General features: G+C 53.6%; 2 protein-coding genes across 7 annotated transcripts; one reads left to right on the forward strand and one right to left on the reverse strand.

The window, feature by feature from the left end:
- The first annotated feature begins 274 nt into the window (after positions 1-274).
- Positions 275-7,466, forward strand: LOC310697426 (uncharacterized protein). 4 transcript variants are annotated; one of them, XM_083484088.1, is made up of 6 exons: positions 275-438; positions 992-1,084; positions 1,369-1,518; positions 3,791-3,886; positions 4,746-5,153; positions 7,062-7,466. In XM_083484088.1, the coding sequence occupies exons 1-6, from the start codon at positions 424-426 to the stop codon at positions 7,356-7,358; spliced, it is 1,059 nt and encodes a 352-aa protein (XP_083340214.1). In that variant the 5' UTR covers positions 275-423; the 3' UTR covers positions 7,359-7,466. The 4 variants fall into 4 exon arrangements, with proteins under 4 accessions (XP_083340214.1, XP_083340215.1, XP_083340213.1 ...); XM_083484089.1 differs by having other exon boundaries at positions 297-438; positions 1,366-1,518; positions 4,746-5,164; XM_083484087.1 differs by having other exon boundaries at positions 298-438; positions 1,366-1,518.
- Positions 7,467-10,310: 2,844 nt separating this feature from the next.
- ARMC6 (armadillo repeat containing 6) lies at positions 10,311-23,093 on the reverse strand. Of its 3 annotated transcripts, none has more exons than XM_083483963.1 (8): positions 22,972-23,093; positions 21,360-21,486; positions 21,145-21,227; positions 19,716-20,286; positions 18,537-18,682; positions 16,846-16,977; positions 13,859-13,996; positions 10,311-11,051 (listed from the first exon to the last, which is right to left on the reverse strand). In XM_083483963.1, exons 2-8 carry the CDS (start codon positions 21,478-21,480, stop codon positions 10,839-10,841), a joined length of 1,404 nt encoding a protein of 467 aa, XP_083340089.1. In that variant the 5' UTR covers positions 21,481-21,486; positions 22,972-23,093; the 3' UTR covers positions 10,311-10,838. The 3 variants fall into 3 exon arrangements, with proteins under 3 accessions (XP_083340089.1, XP_083340090.1, XP_083340091.1); XM_083483964.1 differs by having other exon boundaries at positions 21,360-21,481; positions 22,967-23,093; XM_083483965.1 differs by lacking the exon at positions 22,972-23,093 and adding an exon at positions 22,686-22,710 and having other exon boundaries at positions 21,360-21,481.
- Positions 23,094-23,192: the final 99 nt, after the last annotated feature.

Here is a 23,192-nt window from a genome sequence, read left to right on the forward strand (position 1 = left end):
TAGATGACCCTTGGGTCCCTTCCAACTCTATGATTCTATAAGTACCAGTGATAAGACAGTCCACAAAAGGAAAAGGGGCTGGAATGGAGGAGGGCAGGGGAAAGAAAACTCCTGGCGCACATTCTTTCATGCTACAGAACTAAAAGATTTCCCCGCTTTTCTTCTTCTTTTTCTCTGGGGTGCTGTGTTAAGCGCTCACCCTAAGGGGAAACAGGTGCCCCCCCCCCCGTTAGAGGAAGTGGACTGGTCGGAACCTGTCTATGACATTGGCTCAGAATCCCAGCCTCACTGTGCAGTTGAGTCCCCCCCCCCCCCGCCACCCACCCAGCCTTGGGTCAGCAGCCTGTGAGTGGCTAGGTTGGGCTGGGACAGAATCAGAAAATCTGGGGACAGCGAGAAAGGCGGAGCAAAACCTGAAGATCAATGGCTGGGAATCTGGTGAGGGGACCAGTCTCTATTGCTAATGGGAAGTTGCTAAGAGTGTTTTGAGTCCTTATTTTATTCTCTTGTTTCAGTTATGGGTGCCTTGAGTTTAAACGTTTTAATGTGTTTTTAAAAATGTTCATCTTTTGCATTTTAATGTTTGTGTTACTTGTTTTTATATTTGGGAATGAGATGCTTATGACACATGAATTACTAAATGTATAATAATAATTCTCTTTCTCCCTCTGCTACAAGCATTCTTTCTTGAAACCCCCTTGTTCCGTGTGGCTTCGATCCCAGTAGCTTCCACCCAGCGTAGACCCATTCAGAGTCATGGGCCAGAGTTATTCCTTCTCATTCATGTCAATGGGTCTACTCTGAGCATGGCTGGTGTCAGATACAAGCCAGAGCCCCAGGATTACATTCCTGGAAAGGCTTTTGCCTCTTCCTCATGCTGACACCCTCCGTCTTGTCAGCCTCCTACTGTAGCTTCCTTGGGGCAGAGACCTGCTTGTGTGGCAGATGCCACGCATTCCCTCCCCTCACCCTTCTCCCTCTTCCTCCCCAGTTCCCCGAAACAGATATTGGGGATTCCGAGGATGTGTGCAGGAGGAGGCCCCTGAGCTTGGAAACCCTGGGGGGCTCTGAAGACATCAAAGAGGTACGTGGCAGAGAGAGGAGGGCCACCTTCTGGACCGGTCGCGAGCAAGGGGGCAGGCAGGCAGGCAGGGGGCTGCTGAGGGCAGGCTGTGCTTGCTGCCCCACTCGTCCTGATGGACCAGCCCCCCATGGCGCCAGGGCTTGAGGGCTTTCCTGGCCAGCTACTCAATGCGGGCAGGAGAGTCTGGCTTCTGGGTTCCTGCCTGTCTCATTCTGGGCTGCTCTCTTTTTCTTCACTGCCCCCCACCCCACCCACCCCCTCGGGGGTCCTGTCTCTGCCAGCAGTCGGCATCTGAGGGCCAAGAACCTCGTGACCAAGCGGCTAGCAAGGAGGAAGAGCCCAAGGAAGACCCGGGCAGCCCCCTGGAGGGAGAAGGCGAGGGCAAGAAGGAGGCCCCCAGACCACAGGGCACAGATTTGCTGGATTTCCGATGGGTAGGTGGCAGCGGCCTGAGGGGCAATTGGCAGAAGGGGAGGGGGGCATATCAACCCCACAACTGCTGCCTCACACTCCCCACACAGGGAGGAAGGAGAACCCAGAACATTGGTGTGCAAGCCCTTATGTGGACTTTTGAAATTGCCCACCCTGTAGCCCAAGACCCACCCCCAAGGACACACATCACAGGAGGTGGTCTACAGCAGACATCCTATCTGTCAGGATACCTGTTAATGGTCACTGATTGCATCGCCTGGGCAGCCTGGCCATTCTTTTGTAATGGCAAAGTACCGTATTTTTCGCTCCATTGGACGCACCCGACCATAGGGCGCACCTAGTTTTTAGAGGAGGAAAACAAGGAAAAAATATTCTGAATCAAATGTTGTATAAACTACTGTATTTAATAAACAACCGGTATATCAGAATCACATTACAGCCATGTAAAGTGAACAGCAGTCAACAATGGCATTAAGAACCATCATCACTGTCATTAACAAATGAAGAGAGACTTTAAGGTTTGAGTACTCTTCTAGTCTTCTGTGAACCCCAAGAACTCATCACTGCTAAAGTCAGAATTTATGAAGCTCAGTTGCTCACAGTCACTGACATCACTTTCTTCGCTATCTTCATGTAAAATACCATCGTCGTATCCATCCAAAGCATTGCTAATGCCACATTTTTCCTCTCAATCCTCTTCCTCACATCTCTCAGCGAACAGCCTGCCAGCTGCTCGCAAACATTCCCTTTACTTGAATTACAGTCAAGAAACAGCCAAGCAGAGCTTCTCAGTGGCAGGCTTGGGAGGCTTTCCTTTTCCCCACTTTTTTCTCCCCCCCCCCCAAGCAGAACAGTCCCCTTTTCCAGCCTCCTCCTCTCCATCCCTTTCACCCAAACTCCTCAGGTGACCTCTACAATTTCTCCCCTTCACTGCTCCCTCTCCTTTGCCCTCTACCATGACTCTCCAATCACGGCAACCTATGGTACCTCATCTCCCTTCACCCAGCTTCTTGGTCCCCCTCCTCTCCGTCCTCTTCCTCCCCTCTCTCAGTGAACAGCCTGCCCACTGCTCCAAACCTTGAGGGGAAGGGCAGGCTGTTGGCAGAGCAGCACCCCCCACCCCCATTCAGCAGCCCAGGAGTGTGGGGCATGGGCACACAGCCTGCCCACTGCTCCAAACCTCGAGGGGAAGGGCAGGCTGTTGGCACAGCAGCACCCCCCCCACCCCCATTCAGCAGCCCAGGAGTGTGGGGCATGGGCGCACAGCCTGCCCACTGCTCCAAACCTCGAGGGGAAGGGCAGGCTGTTGGCACAGCAGCACCCCCCCCCACTCCCATTCAGCAGCCCAGGAGTGTGGGGCATGGGCGCACAGCCTGCCCACTGCTCCAAACCTCGAGGGGAAGGCAGGCTGTTGGCAGAGCAGCACCCCCCCACCCCCATTCAGCAGCCCAGGAGTGTGGGGCATGGGCGCACAGCCCTCCCATTCCTCCAAAGCTTCCCGGGGCTGCAGAGGGAAGCCGAGGCTGCCGGCAGACGAGCGAGGCTCTCCCCACTTCCCCCATTCAGCAGCCCAGGAGTGTGGGGCATGGGCGCACAGCCCTCCCATTCCTCCAAAGCTTCCCGGGGCTGCAGAGGGAAGCCGAGGCTGCCGGCAGACGAGCGAGGCTCTCCCCACCTCCCCCATTCAGCAGCCCAGAAGCGCAGGGGATGGGCGCACAGCCCTCCCGTTCCTCCAAAGCTTCCCGGGGCTGCAGGGAGAAGCCGAGGCTGCCGGCAGGGGAGCGCGGCTCCACAACCACTACCAAAGACCAGTCCAAGAGTGTGCCGCACTCCGGCAATTAGGCTCAAGGGACCACACATTCGCTCCATAGGACGCACAGACATTTCCCCTTACTTTTTAAGAGTAAAAAAGTGCGTCCAATGGTGCGAAAAATACGGTATTTTGTAATACTCAGTTCCTGAATCCAGATCACAGGCTCACCCTATTCATGCACAAATATGCCCTTAAGACAGGATTTGTGAGCAAAAGGACAATGGGGAGGCTTTCTCATTTCCTTCCTCACTGCAGAGGAATATTTGAGGTCCCCGAGAGAGTCAAAATGGTTTCAGGATTGCTCCCCTCTACTATTTCAGACACGTGGTTTATATACTTATGTTTTTGTTTGCCTTGTACATTTATGAACAGGTCTTTTATATCTGAGACCTTAGAATTCTTATAACACTGTTCTTCAGACTTCTTCATATTGCTATTTTTGTTTGGAATTTGTCCCACAGCTGCAGGAAAAGGAAGAAAAGGGGTTACTACAAGAGCAGCTGTGGCCCCCACCTGACAACAACAAAGAAGACCCCCCAGAGCCCAGAGTCAAAGAGGTCAGACGCATGTAGTAATTGAGTCCTAGGAACTGCCTGCCACCAGAATTGGTGAGATGGCAGGATTGGGTGTCCCTAAGTTGGAGTGGGTGGCCCTTGAACACAACTCCCAAGAAAAGAGTGTGCAAATTTCTATGGAACGGGACTGGGCTGAAGATGTGGCCCTCCAGATGTGGCTGGACTGAACTGCAACTCCCGTAGTCACTGCATGCTCGCTGGGAGATGTAGTTTCGCAACATCTGGATGGCCAAAGGGACAGATTTAGGAATAAGGGCTGAGATTTGAATAGAAACACAACCCACCACTCCACAGTAGGGGGGCTGAGAACTAGGATAGTACACAGTTGTTACTTACAAGGTCAAACAATGGAGCATGATTTCACTTCTTGCTTGGCAATGATGGTTTCCACCCATCCACCCATTAATGCAGAGACACAATCTCCAGGGGTTGCAGGCAAGATGCGCTTTTCAACATCGTGATATATCACCAGCTAAACATTGCGATGTCCCCCTGTATCTCGATGTCTGAAATAAAGTTGAAGCTGTGTAGAGCCCTTGGCTGGTTTCCCCCATGTTGGGATTTTTGCACAGCACACCAACACGCAGCTCATGATTTGCAATATATTGCCAGGTCAAAAATCATGAAACCTCAGGAAAAGCGGGGCGTTTTGTTCTGGGAGCAAATCAGGAACCGGGACGGCTTCTGTAAATCCAGAGTGTCCTGGGAAAATAGGGACTCTTGGAGGGTCTCAATTCACCCAAACCAACCCTGCAATCCTACAGATCTAACACTCCAGCGCGACTCAGTTTCACTTCATTAGATTGCAGCCTTGTTTTCTTTCTTCTCTGAAAAATTCAAGGTCCTTCCTTATGACAATGCTAAGCCAGACCAACTTGCAAGGGCCACAGCGGATCACGAGGCTTACTACCTGGCCGATGACGAGGAAACGCTCCTGGGCGACTCCTGCGCCTCCACAGGCTACTTCCCCTGCTACCGGACCTACGAGGAGTTCCCCCGCTACCAGCCCCCCGGGCGCCCCGAGGACAGAGAGAGTGGGGCCCCCCGAGCGGGCAGGAAGAAGATCCCCCCCACCAAGGGGCAGGGAGCCCCCCACAGCCCCCCATCGCCCCTGCCAGCGGCCAGTGTGAGCAGGAAGTGCCCTCAAAAGAGGAAAAACCGAGGGGCCCCGGAGAAGGAGCAGGCCACAGAAGGGGGGCTGAAGCCTCGGCCGCAAGACCAGCGCTCCCTGCCCCCCAACCCAGAGCAGGTGGGCGCGATGTGAGTTCAAATTCTGGGCGGGGCCCAGCAAGCATACCCTCCTAATTTAATCCAATGGAAATAGGGACGTATTATTCAATAATAATAATTTTATTATTATACTCTGTACATCTAACTGGGTTGCCCCAGCCACTCTAGACAGCTTCCAGCATATATAAAGAGCATTGGAAAACTCTGCAGGGCTGCCTTCCTCAAAAGGTTGTTACTTATCTCCTTTGCTCAGGGCTCCATGCATTTCCCCAGTGAAAACAGGACGTCCTGAGGAAAAGCGGGACATTCTGGGATCACATAGAAAACCGGGGCGGCTTCTGTAAATCTGGGTCTCTCCCTGGGAAAAAGGGGCGCTGGGAGAGGTCTGCAGCAGGGCTTGTGGCTTTGCAGGGGACGAGGTCCAAGGTCGCCCCCAGGTGTGCAGGTGTCTTGTGGGAGCAGCTGTTAGTTCACCACACCTGAGCTGTGTGGATCCTCAGAGATCTCCTCTCCCGGCAGCTCCTTCCAGAGCCCTGGGGTCAGGTGCAGGCAAGCAAGGCTCTGTTGTCAGTGAAACGGACTCTTCATTCAGGGAAATGAACAGACAACTCGGCCTAGTGGTCTCAGCAAGCCTTCCCAGGTGGTCTTGCCCCATGGAGCCATTGCCAGGACTGAAGGTCCCTGCCTTCCAACTCTCCAAGGCTGCTCCTCTCCCAGACGTTTCCCTAGCAATCTCAAACTGTGTCTGCACAGTCAACCCCTTTCCATTTCTCTGTGCAACCTCAGAGACCCAGGGCAGGGGAGCTTGGGGCAGCCGGAAAGGGGGACTCTTCTGAAATGCTCCCTGTCGCAGGCTCTCCCTGCTCCCTAAACCCTGCTGCCCCGTCAGCGTCCGGCTCCTCCTCTCATTCCTCTGACCTCTCCTCCTCGGTGTCCCACCACCAGTCCCCTGGCTCTGGGCCTGCCTCCTCGGGGGTCTCCCTCGGGGAGGGGCTCCCCAGCTGGAGCCTCCCACCAGCCCTCTTGGCTCTCTCAAAAGCGGACAGGTGCCCACTGCGCTCGCTGGCTGGCGAGGTCGCAGCTGGCACAGGGAGGAGAAGCCCTGCCACCTTCCACAATAAGGAGGCCTCTGCAGTTCTTCAGCATCCAGCCCTGCCTGTGGGCAGCCCAGCCATAGGCCCTCCGGACCTCAAGCCAGGCATCGTAATTATTATGTAGAGGCTGCCCATCTGAGTGGGTGGCTCCCAACACATATGAAAACGTCATGTCAAACATTAAACTGCCTTCAGATGTCTTCTGAAAGTCAGATATACGTTTATTTCCTTGACATCTGATGGACTGGGTGCCACTACCGAGAAGGCTCTGAGCCTGGTTCCCTGTAACCTCACTTCTCGCGGGGAGGGAACCAGCAGAAGACCCTCAGAGCCGGACCTCAGTGGCTGGGCTGAACGATGGGGAGGTGCTGCTTCGGATATACAGGGCTGAGGCCGTTCAGGGCTTTAAAGGTCAGCACCAGGCCCTTGAATTGTGCTTGGAAACGTACTGGGAGCCAGCGTAGGTCTTTCAGGACCGGTGTTATGTGGTCCCAGTCACTAGTCTAGTTGCCGCATTCAAGGTTAGTTGTTTCCAAGTCACCTTCAAAGGCAGCCCCAGGGAGAGCGCATTGCAGTAGTCCAAGTGGGAAGTAACCAGGGCATGGACCACTCTGGCAAGACAGGGAGCAGGCAGGGAGGGTCTCAGATGGAGCTAGTAGCCCTGGACACAGAATGGACCTGCGCCTCCTTGGACAGATGAGAGTCCAAAATGACCCCCAGGCTGTGCACCTGCTCCTTTGGGGGGCACAGTTACCCCACCCAGGACCATCTGAATAGTAACCAGTTTCCCAGAATCCCTTGGGCTGGAGGTAACTTGTTTGCTTTCCTCGCAGGTCAGGCTAGAGACGGAAGGAGGAAGAACAAGTCCCCAGCAGTGCCCTTCTGCTGGGAGTCGCCCCTCAGTCAAGGAGAGTCACAACACCCCCTCAGAGCCCCGCACGACCCCCTCACGCCTCAGCCTCCAATTCCTGGTCTCCTGGGTCCGGAAGATCTTCAGGAAAGCGCCGTCGCCGCAGCCTCCACCACAACCCAGTACCAGCAGCGGGGCGCAAGTGGGGAGGCCGCTGGCCAGGCGGCTGGGGCGGTGGATTGCCCAGTACCGCGGTCGCATCCACCCCCAGTCGATGTGACTCAGACCTTGGGGGCCCGGTTGGGGTGTGTTGCAGGGTATTTTGCAGAAGCCAACCATTTCCATTAAAATTCCCGCTTTCTTCTTGGCTCACAAGACAGAACTAAAACATGAGAGTCGTTTCACATCGCCACATGGGCACCACGGGTGGTTGGAGCATTGGCTGGAATGACCCTGCAATTGTAACCCTTTTTATACTTCCAGTGTACAGACCTGGCCTCTGCCCCTTTGGGGAGGTACCATGGGGAGTGATTTAGGATTTTCACGGCACGGGAGGAGGGTGTGTGCTCAAGGAGCCAGCCAGCAATAAACCGCGCGGAGTAAGTGAACTGTTTACTGGAAGAAACGGCTTCCTCAAGGGCGCCAGGCCCAATGAGCCCAGCAATTCTTCTCGGCCGATCTTGCCCCAAGGAGGCAGGGACTAAAGGTGGCCACTTCCCACAGCTGCCCATCGTCTCCTTCTCCCATGGGGCCTTCCCAGGCAACCTGAGACTCTGCCGGTGCGCCTGCTTCTCCCTCTTCATACCTCTTCTAGTGCTGGGAGACCGGGTGAAAGGGGAGACATCCTGGTCCTTCACCAGCCTGACTCACCTGTGCCTCTTGGCATCTCTCCCTTCAAGGCTGAAACGCACCCTTGCTCTCCCTCCTCCACTGCTGGAGGCAGCAAGCTCCTAAATACCAGTTGCTGGGATGGCAGGTGGAGAAACTTGCTGATTTGTAAGGCTTCCCACTGCGAGGCCAGGATGCTGGGCCAATGTTTCCTTGTCCTGATCCATCAGGGATCTACTTAGGCCGTTGCGTACACAGTGCGACTGTTGAGTGAACAACCCTTTCGGGGGGAGTGTCACCTCGCAGCCAGTTGGGATGAACCTGGAAGCTTCCGGGAAGCAACTTTTGGCTCTCCGTAAGCGAGACCTAGCTCAGTAGTGGAACATTTGCTATGTACACAGAAGGCCACCAGTTCAATCTCCAGGGGAGACGGAGGAAAGAGCCGTAGCCAAAACACAAGGCAGCTTTTGACAGCAAGGACAGAGCTAGACAAAACAAGGATTTTAGTTTGAGTGTGTGTGCACACTCACACAACAGCTTTACATAGCCCAATGGGTGGGGTGCCTGCAACCCTTCAGATACTGATGGGGTGGTAGGGGAGGGATGGTACCTCTGTGGGGGGGGGGTCATGTTGTGATCCTTCTGGGGTCGTTTGTCCACCTTTGGTCCCCACCTGCAGCCAACTCTCACCTGTGGCTCCCAGATGCCGTCAGCAGGCGACAGCGGCCACAATCCTGGGAGCAGCTTCGATTGGCTGGCTAAATCGGGTGAGGGGAGCCAATGGGTCTCAAACCCTCAGTGAGTCAGGGGCTTCCCCTGCATGCGAAGCCAGGCTCCTGGGAAGGGAGCCTGTCTCGAAGAAAACTCTGCCTTGTGGGACATCTCAGAGAGAAAAGGCCAAGAAGTGAGCCCTATGCAAATCCAGAGTGGAGTCCCTAAGGCGGTTGGCTGGCGCCTTGTCCGCCTGCTTCTGGCAACTCCTGCAGCCCAGCTGGTGCCCAACATCTTGCTCTGGTTTCCTTTGGACCCCTCAGTGTGGCCGGAAGGGGGGTCTTGTCCTCTGGGCAGCCCAGGACCCCCAGCCCAGGCCCTTGCCCTGGGGAGGTCACTTCCGTGCTGCCAACACAGCAATTCACCCCTGGAGGCGCACTCCATTGTCCCTCGAGACAGGCGGATGCCACACACACCCCTCGCCATCATCTCAGACCACTGGCTGGAGGAACTTTTGATGGGGCTCCGGAGATTCCCCCTCCCAGCTCTAAGAGGCATTCCCTGCTCTTGGAAGAGCATCCCTCTTCTGATTAGAGGCATTTTCCTTCCTCGTGCAGCCAGCAGGGAATGTCTCCTCTTAGGACCAGGGAAGGAAAACCTGCAGAGTCTGGGTGTTGCTGGATTCCGTCTCCCATCACTCCCGACTGTCTGCAATCCCGGCTGGGCTGAGGGAAGCTGGAGTCCCGTGACATCTAGAGAGCTCCTCCCTGTCTCTGCCAAACAAGCTTCTTCAGAAAGAAAAACTGAAGCCTTCAACGTGCATCTTTTATGCTCGTTCCTTCACGCTGCTCCCTGCTTGCATCATACCCTCCAACATTTCTCTCATGAAAATAAGGACATCCATCCTAAGGCATGGGTAGGCAAATTAAGGACCGGGGGCCGGATCTGGCCCAATCGCCTTCTAAATCCGGCCCGCGGATGGTCCGGGAATCAGTGTGTTTTTACATGAGTAGAATGTGCCCTTTTATTTAAAACGCATCTCTGGATTATTTGTGGGGCATAGGAATTCGTTCATTTTTTCCCTTCCAAAATATAGTCCGGCCCCCCCACAAGGTCTGAGGGACAGTGGACCGGCCCCCTGCTGAAAAAGTTTGCTGACCCCTGTCCTAAGGAAAAGCAGGACATTCTGGGATTAATCAGAAACTGGGACGGCTTTTGTAAATCTGGGACTGTCCCTGGAAAAAAGGGACACTGGGAGGGTCTGTTCTTGGAAACATGTTCTTAGAAACCAAAGCCCCAAGGGCCAGCAATCTGCTCCAGCTTCTGAGAGATTCTCCCAAGCATCTCTAAACACTCATAAGGGCTGTAACTTGACTTTAAAAAAAGGAAGAAACTGAGGATGTGAGGGAGCCAACTTTTATCCAACTAGAATGAGAATGGTTGAGTTGGAAGAGATTCCCCGGTCCTCTAGTCCAACTTTCTGCAATGCCGGAATCTCAGCGGATGGCAATCCAAGCTCTGCTTCCAAACCTCCAAGGAAGGAGAGTCTGCAGCCTCCCGAAGGAGACCATTCCACTGTCGAACGGATCTTGCCAACAACAGAGATTCCTAATGTTTAGTTGGAATCTCCTTTCTTGTAACTATCATGAGACCAAAGAGGAGAACCGTAGAGAATAATGAGACAGGCACATGATTGTTTTAAACCAGCAGCATGATGACACAAGAGGAAAAAGAACGGCCAAGGGCCAGAGGATGGCACATCTGGAAGAAGAATGGAGGACAGGAGGGAGCAGTGGTTGCCTAATTGAAGGTGGAGAAGCCTGCCAGGCCACATGGAGAGCCAGGGTAGGGCCAAAATACAGCTGTAAATGGAACAAGCGGCCTGCCAGCCTCCCCCCCCCCTTGTTGCTGCTTTTTGCTCTTGGCCGCTTTTATAGAAAGGGAAGCTTTCTCCGCAGGCGCCACTCCATTCTCTAGGGTCGGCCAGTCAAGTTCTTGAAGCGGCAGATATTTAAGATAACAACAAAAACCGCACTGAAGACTTGTTGCAGAAAAGTAAATGGCGGCACAACGGTGAATTTCCGGGGCCTGTGCAGCTAATGGCCCCAAGGCCAACACCCTCCTTCTCGCTTGGGCTGCGTTTATTCCGCTCTGCAAGTCCATCTTGCTCTCCGCTTATCCCCACCGCTTCCAACCCCCCGTTTCCCGGCGTCTCCGGGTGTCAACGCGCCAGGCTGCCCTTCTGGCCCGTCCAGAGCTCCCTCAACTCCACCTGGCAGCCCAGGTCCCTCAAGGCGGCCTTGGCCACGTCCTCGCACGTCCGGTGGGCGGCCCGGGCCTCGGCGATCAAGTCCTCAGCGCCCATTTCCAGAATGAGCTGGGAGAAATCCCGAGTGTGGGAGACGAGGTTGCGGATCAGCATGCAGGCTTGTTTCTGGACGGAGAAAGAGAAAAATGGCAAACGATTTACTTCGTTAGCAGAAGAAAGCGCCCAGCGTCACCTGGGACCTCTGAGAAGCAACAACAAAAATATCAGTGCCATTTTGATTCAAAATGTCGCATCCGAACGTAGGCCGAAACCTGCGCCTTGATCTCAAGGACCACTATGCAATGTTTGAATAAAATCAGCACCATTTTGAAAGGTTCTGCTCGCCACCTTGAGTCAAAACTTGTTACCCTAAGCAGGCAGAAACTGCTCCTTGATCTCAGAAACCATCATGCAGACGTTGCCTATGGCAGTGTTTCCCAACCACTGTTCCGCGGCACACTAGTGTGCCGCGAGATGTTGCCTGGTGTGCCGTGCCGCGGGAAAAATTAAAAAATTCGAAAGATTTTTTTTTTTAAGTCAAATTTTCGATTGGGGCGCCGTCACTAGATGACCCCTGGGGTTCCCTCCCTCCCTCCCGCTCTGCGCCTCCCTCCTCCTCCGGGGAGGCCCTTCCTGGCTCTCGGCCAAGGCTTGGCGGCTGCCACTCACTCACTCGCTCGCTCGCCCACCCGTCCCTCCATCCCTGCACCCGGCCTCTCCCCCTCCGTCCCCGGCGCGGGGGCTGCCGGGATCCGTAGTCCCCTCGCCCTTGGGCTCCGCGCCCGCGCGGGGTGCGCGAACTACGTTTCCCAGCGTGGCCTGGCGGGCCGGGCGTTTTGTTTGAAGCGCTCTTCTCCCGGCCATGGAATGAGCGCAGCAGCGGCGGCCGGGCAGGCAGGGGCTCTCCCGCGCAGACCCCGCGCAGCCTGCCTGCGCCCCCGCGGAGATCGGGCGGCAGGATGGAGCCTGGGGATCCCCGCGGAGGCGGAGCGGCGGAGGCTGCCCCCCAGGTAGGGCTGCGTCGGGGGGGTGGTTATTTTTGCAATGCTGCATTAGCGCCGGAGGGGACGCATCGGACCGCGGGGAGACCCCTTGGCGGGCGTGCAAGGCAATGCATGCGTGCAGGCGTTGCATGGAGTGCAGTGCAATGCAATGGCAACGCGGCGCCCTGCATGCATGCATGCAACTTCCACCGGCACTCCGGACTTGGCAGGTGAGGGGGGTCCCCAGTGGGCGGCAGAGAGAGCCAGGAGGGCGAAGGGGAGCAGCGCTGCTCCCCGAGCCGAGCCCGGGGGGAAACTTCGGCGTCGTTGCGCCGGGTGTTGGAAGCGGAGGCTGGCGGGGGCCCCTCACCTGCAAAACCTGGTCGCCTCTCATATATTTCGTGCATTGCATTCATCGCCCGCTTTCTCCTCCAAGGAGCTCCCGGGGGCGCGCGTGGTTCTCCCCGTGTTATCCTCGCAACAACAGCCCTGCGAGGTGGGTCAGGCGAGTGGCCCAAGGGAGCACCCAGGGATTGTCCTGGCCAGGTGGGGTGATTTGAACCCTGCTCTCTGCCCGGTCTTCGTCCTCATTTAGCCCCCACATGTGCATGACTGTGCATGACTGAGGTTTTCCCCCCTCGTCTTGGCTATGGTGTGAGTCTGTGCTGTTAATTAATGGGGTTCTGCCTTCGGAGAAGATGAGCCAGCCCTCAAGGAGGTGATTATGTAATTTGCTAGCAATTCATGTCCCTCCCGGCGTGACGCTGCGCGCTGACGTCACAGGGCTGTAATGGTGGTGTGCCTCGAGATTTTTTTCATGAAACAAGTGTGCCTTTGCCCCAAAAAGGTTGGGAAACACTGGTCTATGGTACCTTAAGAGATGCCCAAATGTAAGGGGCGAGGAGAGAAACAGCTCTCCAATATATATGGCACCTTAAACAACATTGATACACTTCCTAAGTGGTTTACACTTAATTAGAATGTACATTATTTACGAAATTATAATGTTTGCAATACCAATAAAATCAACAGTGTGTAAAAAATGGTATATAATATTGCACTCTAGCGATTCATTGTGTGGTTTTCCAGTATGGAGTTAAGATGTTTATGTTAATTTCAGTGGGCCTTCAGAGTAGGACTATACTACTAATAGCAACAATTTTATTATTTATGCCCGCCTCTCTGGCTGGGTTTCCCCAGTCGCTTTGGGTGGCTTCCAACACACATAAAAACACAATAGAACGTCAAACGTAAAAAGCTTCCCAATACAGGGCTGCCTAAGTCAGATAGTTGTTTATCTCCTTGACGTCTGATGGGCGGGTGTTCCACAGGGAGGGTGCCACCACTGAGAAGGCCCTTTGCCTGGTTCCCTGTGCTGAGGCTGTTTAGGGCTTTCAAGGTCAGCATCAACACTTTGAATCATGCTCGGAAAGGTACTGGGAGCCAATGTAGGTCATTCATGACCGGTGTAATATGATCTCAGTGGTCACTCCAAGTCACCAGCCACATTCTGGTTTAGTTGTAGTTTCCGGGTCACCTTTAAAGGTAGCCCCACATAGAGTGCATTGCAGTAGTCCAAGCACTAGATAACTTGAGCATGTGCCACTCTGACGAGACAGTCTGTGGGCAGGGAGGGTCTCAGATGGAGCTGATAAACAGCTGCCCTGGACGCAGGATTGACCTGCGCCTCCATGGACAGCTGTGAGTCCAAAATGACTCCCAGGCTGTGCACCTGGTCCTTCGGGGGCAGTTACCCCATTCAGGACCAGGGAGTCCCCCACACCTGCCTGCCCCCTGTCCCCCAGAAACAGTAGTTCAAACACCAGACGCAGCCCATCTTATATCCTTGTGAGAAAGCAGGCTTGATACCTTCAGAGGTAATTGTGGTTACGCCAGGGCAGAGGGTGGGTGAAAGAGCGACTCCTGTCTCTCACAGCGCAAAATTGTTACCTGCACGCCAGCTTCCTTGGGGTGCATCTTCATGGCCTGCAGCGCTGCCAAGGCCCCGCCCCCTTCCATGATGACCCGGCAGTTCTCGGGCTTCCGCAGCGCCAGCATGCACAAGGCCGCACAACTCTGCTCACACACCTGAGGGCGGAAACGCAGGCAGCCATGTTCAACCGACTGACGACACACTTGCATTTTTATTATACAGCAAGCTTGACGCCACTCTTGCATTTTATCGTACAGTAATAGTATTTCTGCAACTTTAAGTTCTTTTCAACTGCTTTTAATATAGTGTAACATTTATTTTTTTATTAAATATGCATGCCGCCCCTTCCAACTCTACAATTCTATGATCCCTTGGAACAGGGAAGAGCTCTTTCTTCTGGAGGGGGCTGATCCAGGGGAGGGGGGGAAAAGATGAGGGAGGGGGTTCAAGAACAGCAAAGGAACTGGGAGCAACCAAGGAGAGCCAATGTGGTGTAGTGGTTAAAGCAGGGGTTTTCAACCAAGTGTGCCATGGCACCCTGGGGTGCCCTGAATGATGATCGGGGTTCAGCGGGCAGCACTGGCCTCTGTCCCTCTTTCCTTCCCTCCCTCCTCTGATGCCCTCTTGCCCCTCTGCCTCCCAAAGGCTTGCACAGCTGTTTGTTGCAGCAGCCCGGCTAGAGGCTTCCCAGGGGAAAGGGGCCTCTGGGAGGCATCTCTCTTTGGGGCAGCGGGGGGCAGCTCAGAGACCAGGGGTGTCAGCAGTGGCTGCCTAGAGGACTCCCAAGAAGAGGGAGCGGGGAGGCTGAGTGAACGCACAACAAGGGAAAGTGCTCAAAAAGGGATGAGGGGCTGCTGGTTCACCAGGAAAGGGGTGAGCCCCACAGGGGGGCCGCAAAAAGAATGTAGTTGGTCAAGGGAGTCATGGACTCAAAAATGTTGAAAACCTCTAGGTTAGAGGGTCAGTACAGGACCCAAGAGAAGCTCACTGAATGACTCTTCTTCTTCTTCTTCTTCTTCTTCTTCTTCTTCTTCTTCTTCTTCTGTGATCACTCATCGCCGAGTAAGATTGTCTTCCACAAACACAGTTTTAAATGGGAGTCCGTAAGTTACTGTGGAGGCCAATTCTGGTGATCTGTCCAGCAGTCATCAGCACTCACCACAGCTCTGGTAAGGAGCAAATCACGGCAATCTTCCGCTCGGACGGTTACATAGTCTAAGCGGTGCCAGTGGTTTGACCAAGGGTGCCTCCAAGATGTTTATTTTTTTGTCGAGAGTCTGTTGGTAATGCCAAGGTTGTGCACTGCTCATATCATCAAAAGCCAGATTCTGTTCTGGTTGCTGTTGCCAATTCCTTCTTTCCCTATAGTCCCAGGCCACAGATCAAAATCTTGCCCAACTCTTGCATTAAAATTACCCAGGAGGATATCCAGCTGAGAGTAAAATTTTTATTTAATGTCTTCATCAGCAATCAGTGTTGGTGCATAAGCGCTTAGAATAGGAGCCTGATGTGTAATGGTTCTAGGGGTTGCTCGTGCGTAAGCCTGTGCCAACACCTGGCTGGGTTGCCTGAGTGAACCTTTCCTGTCCGGACAGCCACTCTCCCGTGGCTGACTCAATCGCTGGCAGAATCCGTCAGTGGGCGTTTCTTAAACTTCTTCCAGGAAAGAAGCTCTTTGACGCCTAGTCTCCTCCTACCCTCTCTGCGCGAAAGCCTTCTGCGCAAGGAGGGCATGGGCAGCGGAGGACCCCTACTCTCCCCGCTGGTCCCCGGCAAGGAGTCATGGGACCGCCTCGCCGCTTCCCCCCTCTGCCCCCCTTCTCCACTGCTGCTACGCTGATTCTCTTCCCCAGAAGATGGGCTGCCTCTCCCACTCCCGGGACGCTCTCTGGAATCCCTCTGGCTTTTGCTCTCTCCCTCTGGCACTGATGGGAGTTCCCTGACATGATGGTTTGGGGTGAGTTTTAGTTGAAGTGTTGAAAGTCGCTCATTAATGCCATTAGGGACTTCTGACAAGAGCTTCACCAGATCGTTTTTGATAGCAAAGCCTACTCCGTGTATTCAACGTTCTTGTTCAGGAAGACCTTTCCAGAAGAAAGTGTTGCCTCCCTTTTCTTCCTTCAGTTGTCCCTCACCTGCTCTTTGAGTTCCTTGAAGCGATGCAATATTGAAGATAAAACATCACAGCTTCAATTGTCTTTTACGACCGCTGGGTGGTGACCTCGGCGCAGTAATCCAGTCAGGGGAAAAGGCAGGCAGACTATGTTTTGGGCACCTTTTTTAGCCCCTCCCCCTTTTTGGGGTGAGCAGAGTGGATCCTAAATAGGGCTGCTCAGTCATGGATACAGCTGCCAAGCTACTCAACTGCCTCGTTCCTTGACTCAGAGCGACTGAATCTGTATCCACCGCCCATGTGCCGGTTCTTGACTAGGGGCTTCCAGATGTCACGGTCCTGCCCCCGATACCATTTGCCGATCCCCTTGGGACTTTTGGGGTTTGGGAGAGGTTTTTGGAAGACGCCTGTGTGTGAATTTGTTTTATGCGCATAGATCAGGGACCACTGACCAATGCACGGTCTTCACAGTAAGGCTCTATTCCAATGGCATGAGGATCACGATGACCGGTAGATTCTTCCTCCGCCTTCACAGCCGTTGTCACACACCGCTTGTCATCTTCCGCCTGTTCTGCCGTTGAGGACTTCTGGGATCATGCTTTGTCTAGCTCCTCCCCTTTGACCTTACCGCCTTGGGTGACCCTGCTGGGAGTACGAGACTCCCGACGGCTGCGCTCACAAGGGTCCTAGGAACGTGCAAGCCCACTCCCCATGACAAGGTGATGGGCTGGTTGGGGCCTCTCAGTCTAACCCCCTCACCCCGTTGTTGTGAGGGTTACACCTGTAGAGGTGAACAACCGAACGCCGCTTTAAGCTGCTTGGAGGAAGAGGCGGGATAAATGCAACAGACCAGCCAATAAATGGAAGCTTCCTCTACCGACACCCACTCACCAAAGGGCTGCCGAGGTGCCGGGTCATGGCCAGCACGATGAGGTCTGTCCCTCCGGCATTGACGATGGCGTCCTTCACGTCGTCGTTGCCCGCGATCGCCTGGATGGCGCTCATCACCTGCTTCACCAGGTCCTACAATCCGCAGCGGAAGGGCAAAGACCCAAGGCGTGAGGACAGGTTTGGAAAGAAAGCCTCGCGGTCGCAGAGTTGGAAGGGACCCTGGGGGTCCTCTAGTCCCACCCCCTGCAAGGCAGGAATCCCGGCTCCAGCATCCAGGACAGACGGCCAGCCCACCAAGTCAGCTAAAGTTTGGGTCTGGGGTGGAGAAGCAAAGACTAAGATACTGGAAAAACAAATACTGGAACCTTACTATTATTATTTTAGGGGAGCGCCTGTAGCTCCAAGGCAGAGCATCTGCTTCCCAGGAGTCTAGAGTCAGGCAGGTGGTCTGATGCAGTCGGAATAAAAAATTGTCCAGCAACACCTTAGAGACCAACTCAGGTGGATCTGAAGAAGTGTGCATGCGCACAAAAGCTTCTACCCAGAAGAAACTTAGTTGGTCTCTAAGGTGCTAATGGGCATTTATTATTATTATTATTATTTCAACTCCTTTCCAAGATGATGATGAAGATTTCTATACCGCCCTCCATCTGAAGATCACAGGGCAGTTTGCAATATAAGAACACAAGAAATACTATAATAACAAACAAAAACTCCCCCATGCAAAGTTTAAAAGGCCATAGATTGTTCTTTTCATTACAGTGGTGCCTCGCAAGACGAAAAGAATCCGTTCTGTGACGTCTAGCGGTTTTTTCATCTTGCGAAGCAAGCCCATTGAAGGATTAGCGGATTAGCGCTATTAGCGGCTTTTAGCGGCTTATCTGCTCGGATCAGCTGATAAGGGGCTTAGCGGCTTAGAAAAAGAGGGGGGAAAGGAAAAAAAAACCAGCAGGAACTCGCAAGACATTGTCATCTTGCGAAGCAAGCCCATAGGAAATTCGTTTTGCGAAGCACCTCCAAAACGGAAAACTCTTTCGTCTAGCGAGTTTTCCGTCTTGCGAGGCATTCGTCTTGCGGGGCACCACTGTATTAATATTACCCAATGCAAGCCCACGGAAATGAAAATGGTCAAGTCTGTGCTGCAGTTGGGACAGCCTCCCTAACGCTTTTGGCTTTTATATATCTGAAAGTCCCTTTGCTTTTAGCTGTTTTTACCCCCCCCCCAAAAAAAGGGGGGGAGGGGGAGTTTTGGAGCATAGGTGAGAAAACTCTCAAAAGTCCCTGATCCTGTTGGAATCATTTTTCTGAAGTCAACTTTTCCAGGAGGAGTTTGGTCTCAGACTTCCTTTCAAACAAACCACAGATCAACAAAAACTAAAAAAAATAATGAGAAATCCCTGGCATTTCTGGAATGTCCCCTGGAACTCCTGGGGAACGGCTGCCAGCCAGTGTCGATAATACTGAGCTAGATGGATTGCTGGCGCAGTGCAATATGAAGATGCTGCCTAGATTTTTAGTCCATCAGTCCTTCCTTCGGAATAATGAGGACCGAAATCTTGATTTATTTCGATCCACTGCATATTCACGGATCAGGCCAGCCCTGCCTGGAGTGCCGCTACCAGTCAGAGTAGGCACTACTGGGTTGGACAGACACAGTGATCTGACGTGGCAGTTACCTACATTCGTAGTACCTGGTGGTCAATGCAGTCGGCCAGCAGCGCCACCATGAAGTTTAAACCGCCCAGGTCCACAATCTCCTGGCAGAACTCGTTCCGGACAGAGAGGCGCCCCAGAGTGGCACAGATCTCCCTCAGGACGCTGCAGTCGTCGGGGAAGGCTGAGAGGAGGAGGAGGAAGAGAAAGTGAGATGGTCTGTGAATCGTACCTGGTTGTGAAAAGTAAAAGTGAGCTTTTGGGCTTCATACATGCAGAAGGAAAGAAAAGGAATTTGAAAAACGGCAATTACTGATTCATTGAGGATTTTATGATTTGTGGAGTAACCTCACTTGTAGATAAGAATAAGAATTTATTATTCATACCCCACCCATCTGGCAGGGTTTCCCCAGCCACTGTGGGTGGCTTCCAACAAAGATTAAAAATACAATAAACAGCAGTCATAAAAAACTTCCCTAAACAGGGCTGCCTTCAGATGTCGTCTAAACGTCTGATAGTTGTTTTTTTCCTTGATATCTGATGATGGGAGGGCGTTCCACTGGGCGGGTGCCACTACTGAGAAGGCCCTCTGCCTGGTTCCCCGTTAACTTGGCTTCTCACAGTGAGGGAACCGCCAGAAGATCTTAGCGCTAGATCTCAGTGTCTGGGCAGAACAATGGGGGTGGAGACGCTCCTTCAGGTATACTGGGCTGAAGCCATTTAGGGCTTTCAGGGTCAACACCAACACAGCTGCCCCATTCAGGACCAGGGAGTCCCCCACACCTGCCCGCCCCCTGTCTCCCAAGAACAGTACTTCTGTCGTGAAGTCAATCCTCAATATTGCAAATGTTAAAATATCGTACGAGCAGGAATTGGCAAGCAGAGAGCCGATGCTTCAGAATAAGTAAGTTGAATGGAACGAGCATTGGAAACAACCAGGGAAACAAAGCAGCAACAAGAGGAAACCTTGCGTGGAGTGTGGGAAACCTATTTTGGGGGAAATGGCGTTGAATTTGGAAAATCAATAAAAAGGATTTGGCAAAAAGCTGCCAACACCCCAAACCACTTCTTGGTTGTCTTTGATTGGCGTTGGAAAGACAGAGAGGGAGGTCTTGCCTCCGGTAACGCTGGAATCGAATTCCCCCCCTCCCTCTGGCCTGATCCAGAAGGGCTCTCCTTGCATTCCCTGGCTGGGGAGGAAGGGGCAAGGCTTCTACCTTTGGCGGCTTCGATGAGGACCCTCAGTCCGCCGTGCTCCGTCACGATCATCTTGGCGTGCTCGTGGGCGTGGCCAAAGGGCACCCGGATATCGTCGTCGAAGGTCATGAAGCGCAGCCCCGCGCAGGCCTCCCGGACCACATCGGCCCGGTCCCCATGGCGGACAACGGCCCCCACCAGCAGGGAGAGGACGCCGCCTTTCACCAGGTCCTGCCGGTTCTGCTCGTGCTTGAGGGACGCCTGCCGGACGCAGCGGATCGTGGCCAGGGTCAGGTCGCCATCGTCCTGCCGCTCCCGCAAGACCCGCAGAAGCAGCTCCTGCCCGGGGGCATCGAGGAAGTCGGGCTGGCCGTCCAGGAGGGCGGAGAGGGCGCGGAGGGCTTTGAGGAGGGAGCAGCCTTCCTCACAAGCCAGGCGGCAGGCGGCCAGCACGGCAGGATAAGCGCCCTTCTGCCCCGCCAAGTAGCGGACGGCCATCTCCTGCCGGCACTGCTCCGCAAAGCTCACCAGCAGCTCGTCCACCGCACCCGAGTCGCCATCAGCAACTGCCTTCTGCAAGGAGTCCAGCGTCTGCAGAAGGAAAGGAGCGAGTAGGGCTGGGCACACCAGGAGATCACAATGGCTGATACAAGGACGGGGCTGGTGATTAACATCGCGATGCCATTTTGCACCTGGCTAGGTGAAGATGCCTGGGTGCCAGGAGGGTGCCTGGCATCTCCACCACCTGGAGGTGCCTGCCTGGGGGTCCTTGGGTTTGGGACACCCCATCCTGTAGAACTCCATTTTATCGGCACAATCAGAATGAATTTCAGGAAAGCCCTATTAAAAAATATGACCTTCGAGCCGTCTGGCCCCCAAATGGCAAGTAGGCATTCCACTCTGCCGACCGTAACCCTGGTTTAAGGAGCTGTTTGACGCCCAGCTTATATATTTGACCTTCTGATGCTTAGGGCCCTATGGGTCTGGTTAACACTGAGTCGGACCACTGAGCTCAGTATTCCAGAACAAGTGCTGCCCACTCACTGAGCTGTGCTCCTTTCCTAAGAAACAAACCAAGATCCTAGTGCTCATGGTTTTGATTAAAGCCCTGGTTTAAATAGGAATACAGTCATACCTCGTGTTGCGTTCCGCTCTTGTTACGGACTTTCAGCTTACGAATGTGGCAAACCCAGAAGTGTTTACTTCCGGGTTCGCCACCCATGCATGCGCAGAAGAGGCACTCTAGTTGCGGACTTTTTGGGGTGCAAATGGCACCTCAAAACGGATTAATTCCGCCACTAGAGATACCACTGTAGAGGGAACATTCCCAGCCCAACTTCAGGATGCCCGGGATTCAGCCTGAGGTCCTTGTGGTGCCACTGGGCCCCTTCCCAAAGCGACCCCTGGGGCTTTCCTCCTTTCTTGGGCGGCCCCAGACACCCTTCTCACCTGCAAAACAGCATGCTGTGGCTCTTGCCCACCCACAGAGGCGGAATTGGGGGCTGCCTTCACTATGTTGCTTAAGTCAACACCTGGAGAAAAGACACGGAGCAGTGGGGGCAATGAGAAGGGGTCCTCAGTAGGGATTCTTAGAACAGCAGAGAAGGCTGTGCCATCTCAGGTCTACCCAGCCAGTTAAAAACATCTCTTCGCAAAAACCACACCTTGAGACTCAAACTGCTGGACGGCTTCGATCACGGCCTCTTCCGGATCCATGCCAAGGTCGCTGATGTTCTCCTGCACAACATCGTCAAAGGTCTCCTGGGTGATCCGCTTGGCCGCCATTCTGACCTGTGGGACAAGAGTTTGACAGTTGGAAGGGACCCCGAGGGACATCTAGTCCAACCCCCTGCAATGCAGGAATCTCTCCTCAAGCATCCATGACAGACGGACGGCCGCCCAACCTCTGCTTCCAAACCTCCAAGGAAGGAGAGTCCGCAAGAGAACTAGCCAGAATCAATACTAGACATTCTGTTTATTTTTTAAAATAGATTTATATCCCAATTTTTAACCCGGCAGAGCTCATTGTGGCACACAAACGTCTCCCCGCCCCTTCTCTTTTTATCATCACATCAGCCCTACCAGGTAGGGAAGGCTGAGAGAAAGACTGGCCCAAGGTAATTCCGTGAGCTTCATGGCCAAGTGCAGATTTCAAACCTGGTCTTTCTGGTGACTGTTACCTCGGTTTAAGGTGCGATTTGGTGGTTAGCTTATATGTCTGAGTGTCTACCACTGCTTGGAAGAGTGTCCAATGGAACGCAGGGGGGTCTTTTCTGCTGAGTAATCAGTTTCTGATTGTGCATGAACAAGACATTCTTTCATGCAGAAAGCGGGAAGGATAATCAGCTCCACAGATTGCTCCCTTTCCAAATGCTGCATCCTGCCTGAATATCCCCTATGAATTTCCTTTTCAAAAGATCTGCAGCCTGAGGTTTTTCAGACGTTTTAAAAAGCTGATCTGTTTCCCCCTTGCTGCTAATAGAAGGTTTTATCGTACTGTATGCGCTCCCATAGCTTTTGAATGGCATTTTAAAATGTAGCCTGCTAGGCCATGTTGACTTTTGTTCATTGTTTTATGATATTTGGATTATTTTGCATTAATTTTATTTTTAAAGATTTGTTGGTCTCTGGAAGATTTGCAATGAACAGCAGTATAAAAAATACAAAAATGATTAAATAAATTATTTTTAAAAAGTCAAGGTCAGGGCTCAGCACTGGTGCAGGGGAGTGGGGGGGGGTGAAATAACATACAGAATAACATACAGAATGCCTCTTTTTAGTTTATTATTATTATTATTTTATTATACTGTATTATAAACGTCAGTCTACCGTGGCTGGCAGCAGGCACCCAGTCTTAGAAGCTGGACTGAAATCTGGGCTCAAAGGTGGTGAGATAACCAGCTGCTTCCCCAAAGCCCTGGAGCTGAGATGCCTCCAAGGACTCAAATATTCTTATCTATTCTCGTTATCTAGTTACGACCCCCCAAAACGCAACCTGAATATCCGAACGCGGTATGAAAAGCAGCTCCAAATTCCCAGACTGAGGCGGGTCTCCAGCCCTCACGACCCCCTCCTCCTCCAGCCCCGAAGACGCGGCCGGAGAGGCAGCTGTGCCTCTGAGCACACACAGAGTGCCGGCGAGCCCACCCTACCTCCTTGCACCCACCGCCAACGGCCTCCGCCCCTGACTGGCGGGGGGGGACACCGGGACTCTGAGCATGGGCAGAGCGCAACCCCCTCCTCCCCCCCCCCGATTCTATTATTGCATCACTTCACCTGGTGTGTCCCTCGGCGCTCGCCGTCCCGTCAAAGGCTCCGCCTCGGCAGCGAGGGTCGTTCGCGCGGCTGGCGCGCCCTAAGTTTGTCTCCAGGCGGCTGCCGTCCGCGAAAGCACAGGCAGCGCGTGCGCAGAGCGCGACCGGCCCGCCCCTTAACGGCCAGCTTAACGGCGCCGCGCGTGCGCCTCGAGGCGTTAGTATACTGCGCCTGCGCTGGCC

Source organism: Podarcis liolepis (assembly GCF_965112155.1).
Source record: "Podarcis liolepis genome assembly, chromosome: 18".
NCBI lineage: Eukaryota > Metazoa > Chordata > Lepidosauria > Squamata > Lacertidae > Podarcis > Podarcis liolepis.

Excerpts from the sequence above, each read along its gene's own strand:
- LOC310697426 (XM_083484087.1), top strand. Across the intron at positions 1,519-3,790 it reads ATTTGCTGGATTTCCGATGG|CTGCAGGAAAAGGAAGAAAA; the intron begins GTAGGTGGCAGC and ends TTTGTCCCACAG. Across the intron at positions 3,887-4,745 it reads CAGAGCCCAGAGTCAAAGAG|GTCCTTCCTTATGACAATGC; the intron begins GTCAGACGCATG and ends GAAAAATTCAAG.
- ARMC6 (XM_083483963.1), bottom strand. The coding sequence starts at position 21,480 with ATGGCGGCCAAGCGGATCACCCAGGAGACCTTTGACGATGTTGTGCAG. Across the intron at positions 21,228-21,359 it reads CCAGCAGTTTGAGTCTCAAG|GTGTTGACTTAAGCAACATA; the intron begins GTGTGGTTTTTG and ends TCTTTTCTCCAG. Across the intron at positions 13,997-16,845 it reads GGCACCTCGGCAGCCCTTTG|GTGTGTGAGCAGAGTTGTGC; the intron begins GTGAGTGGGTGT and ends TTCCGCCCTCAG.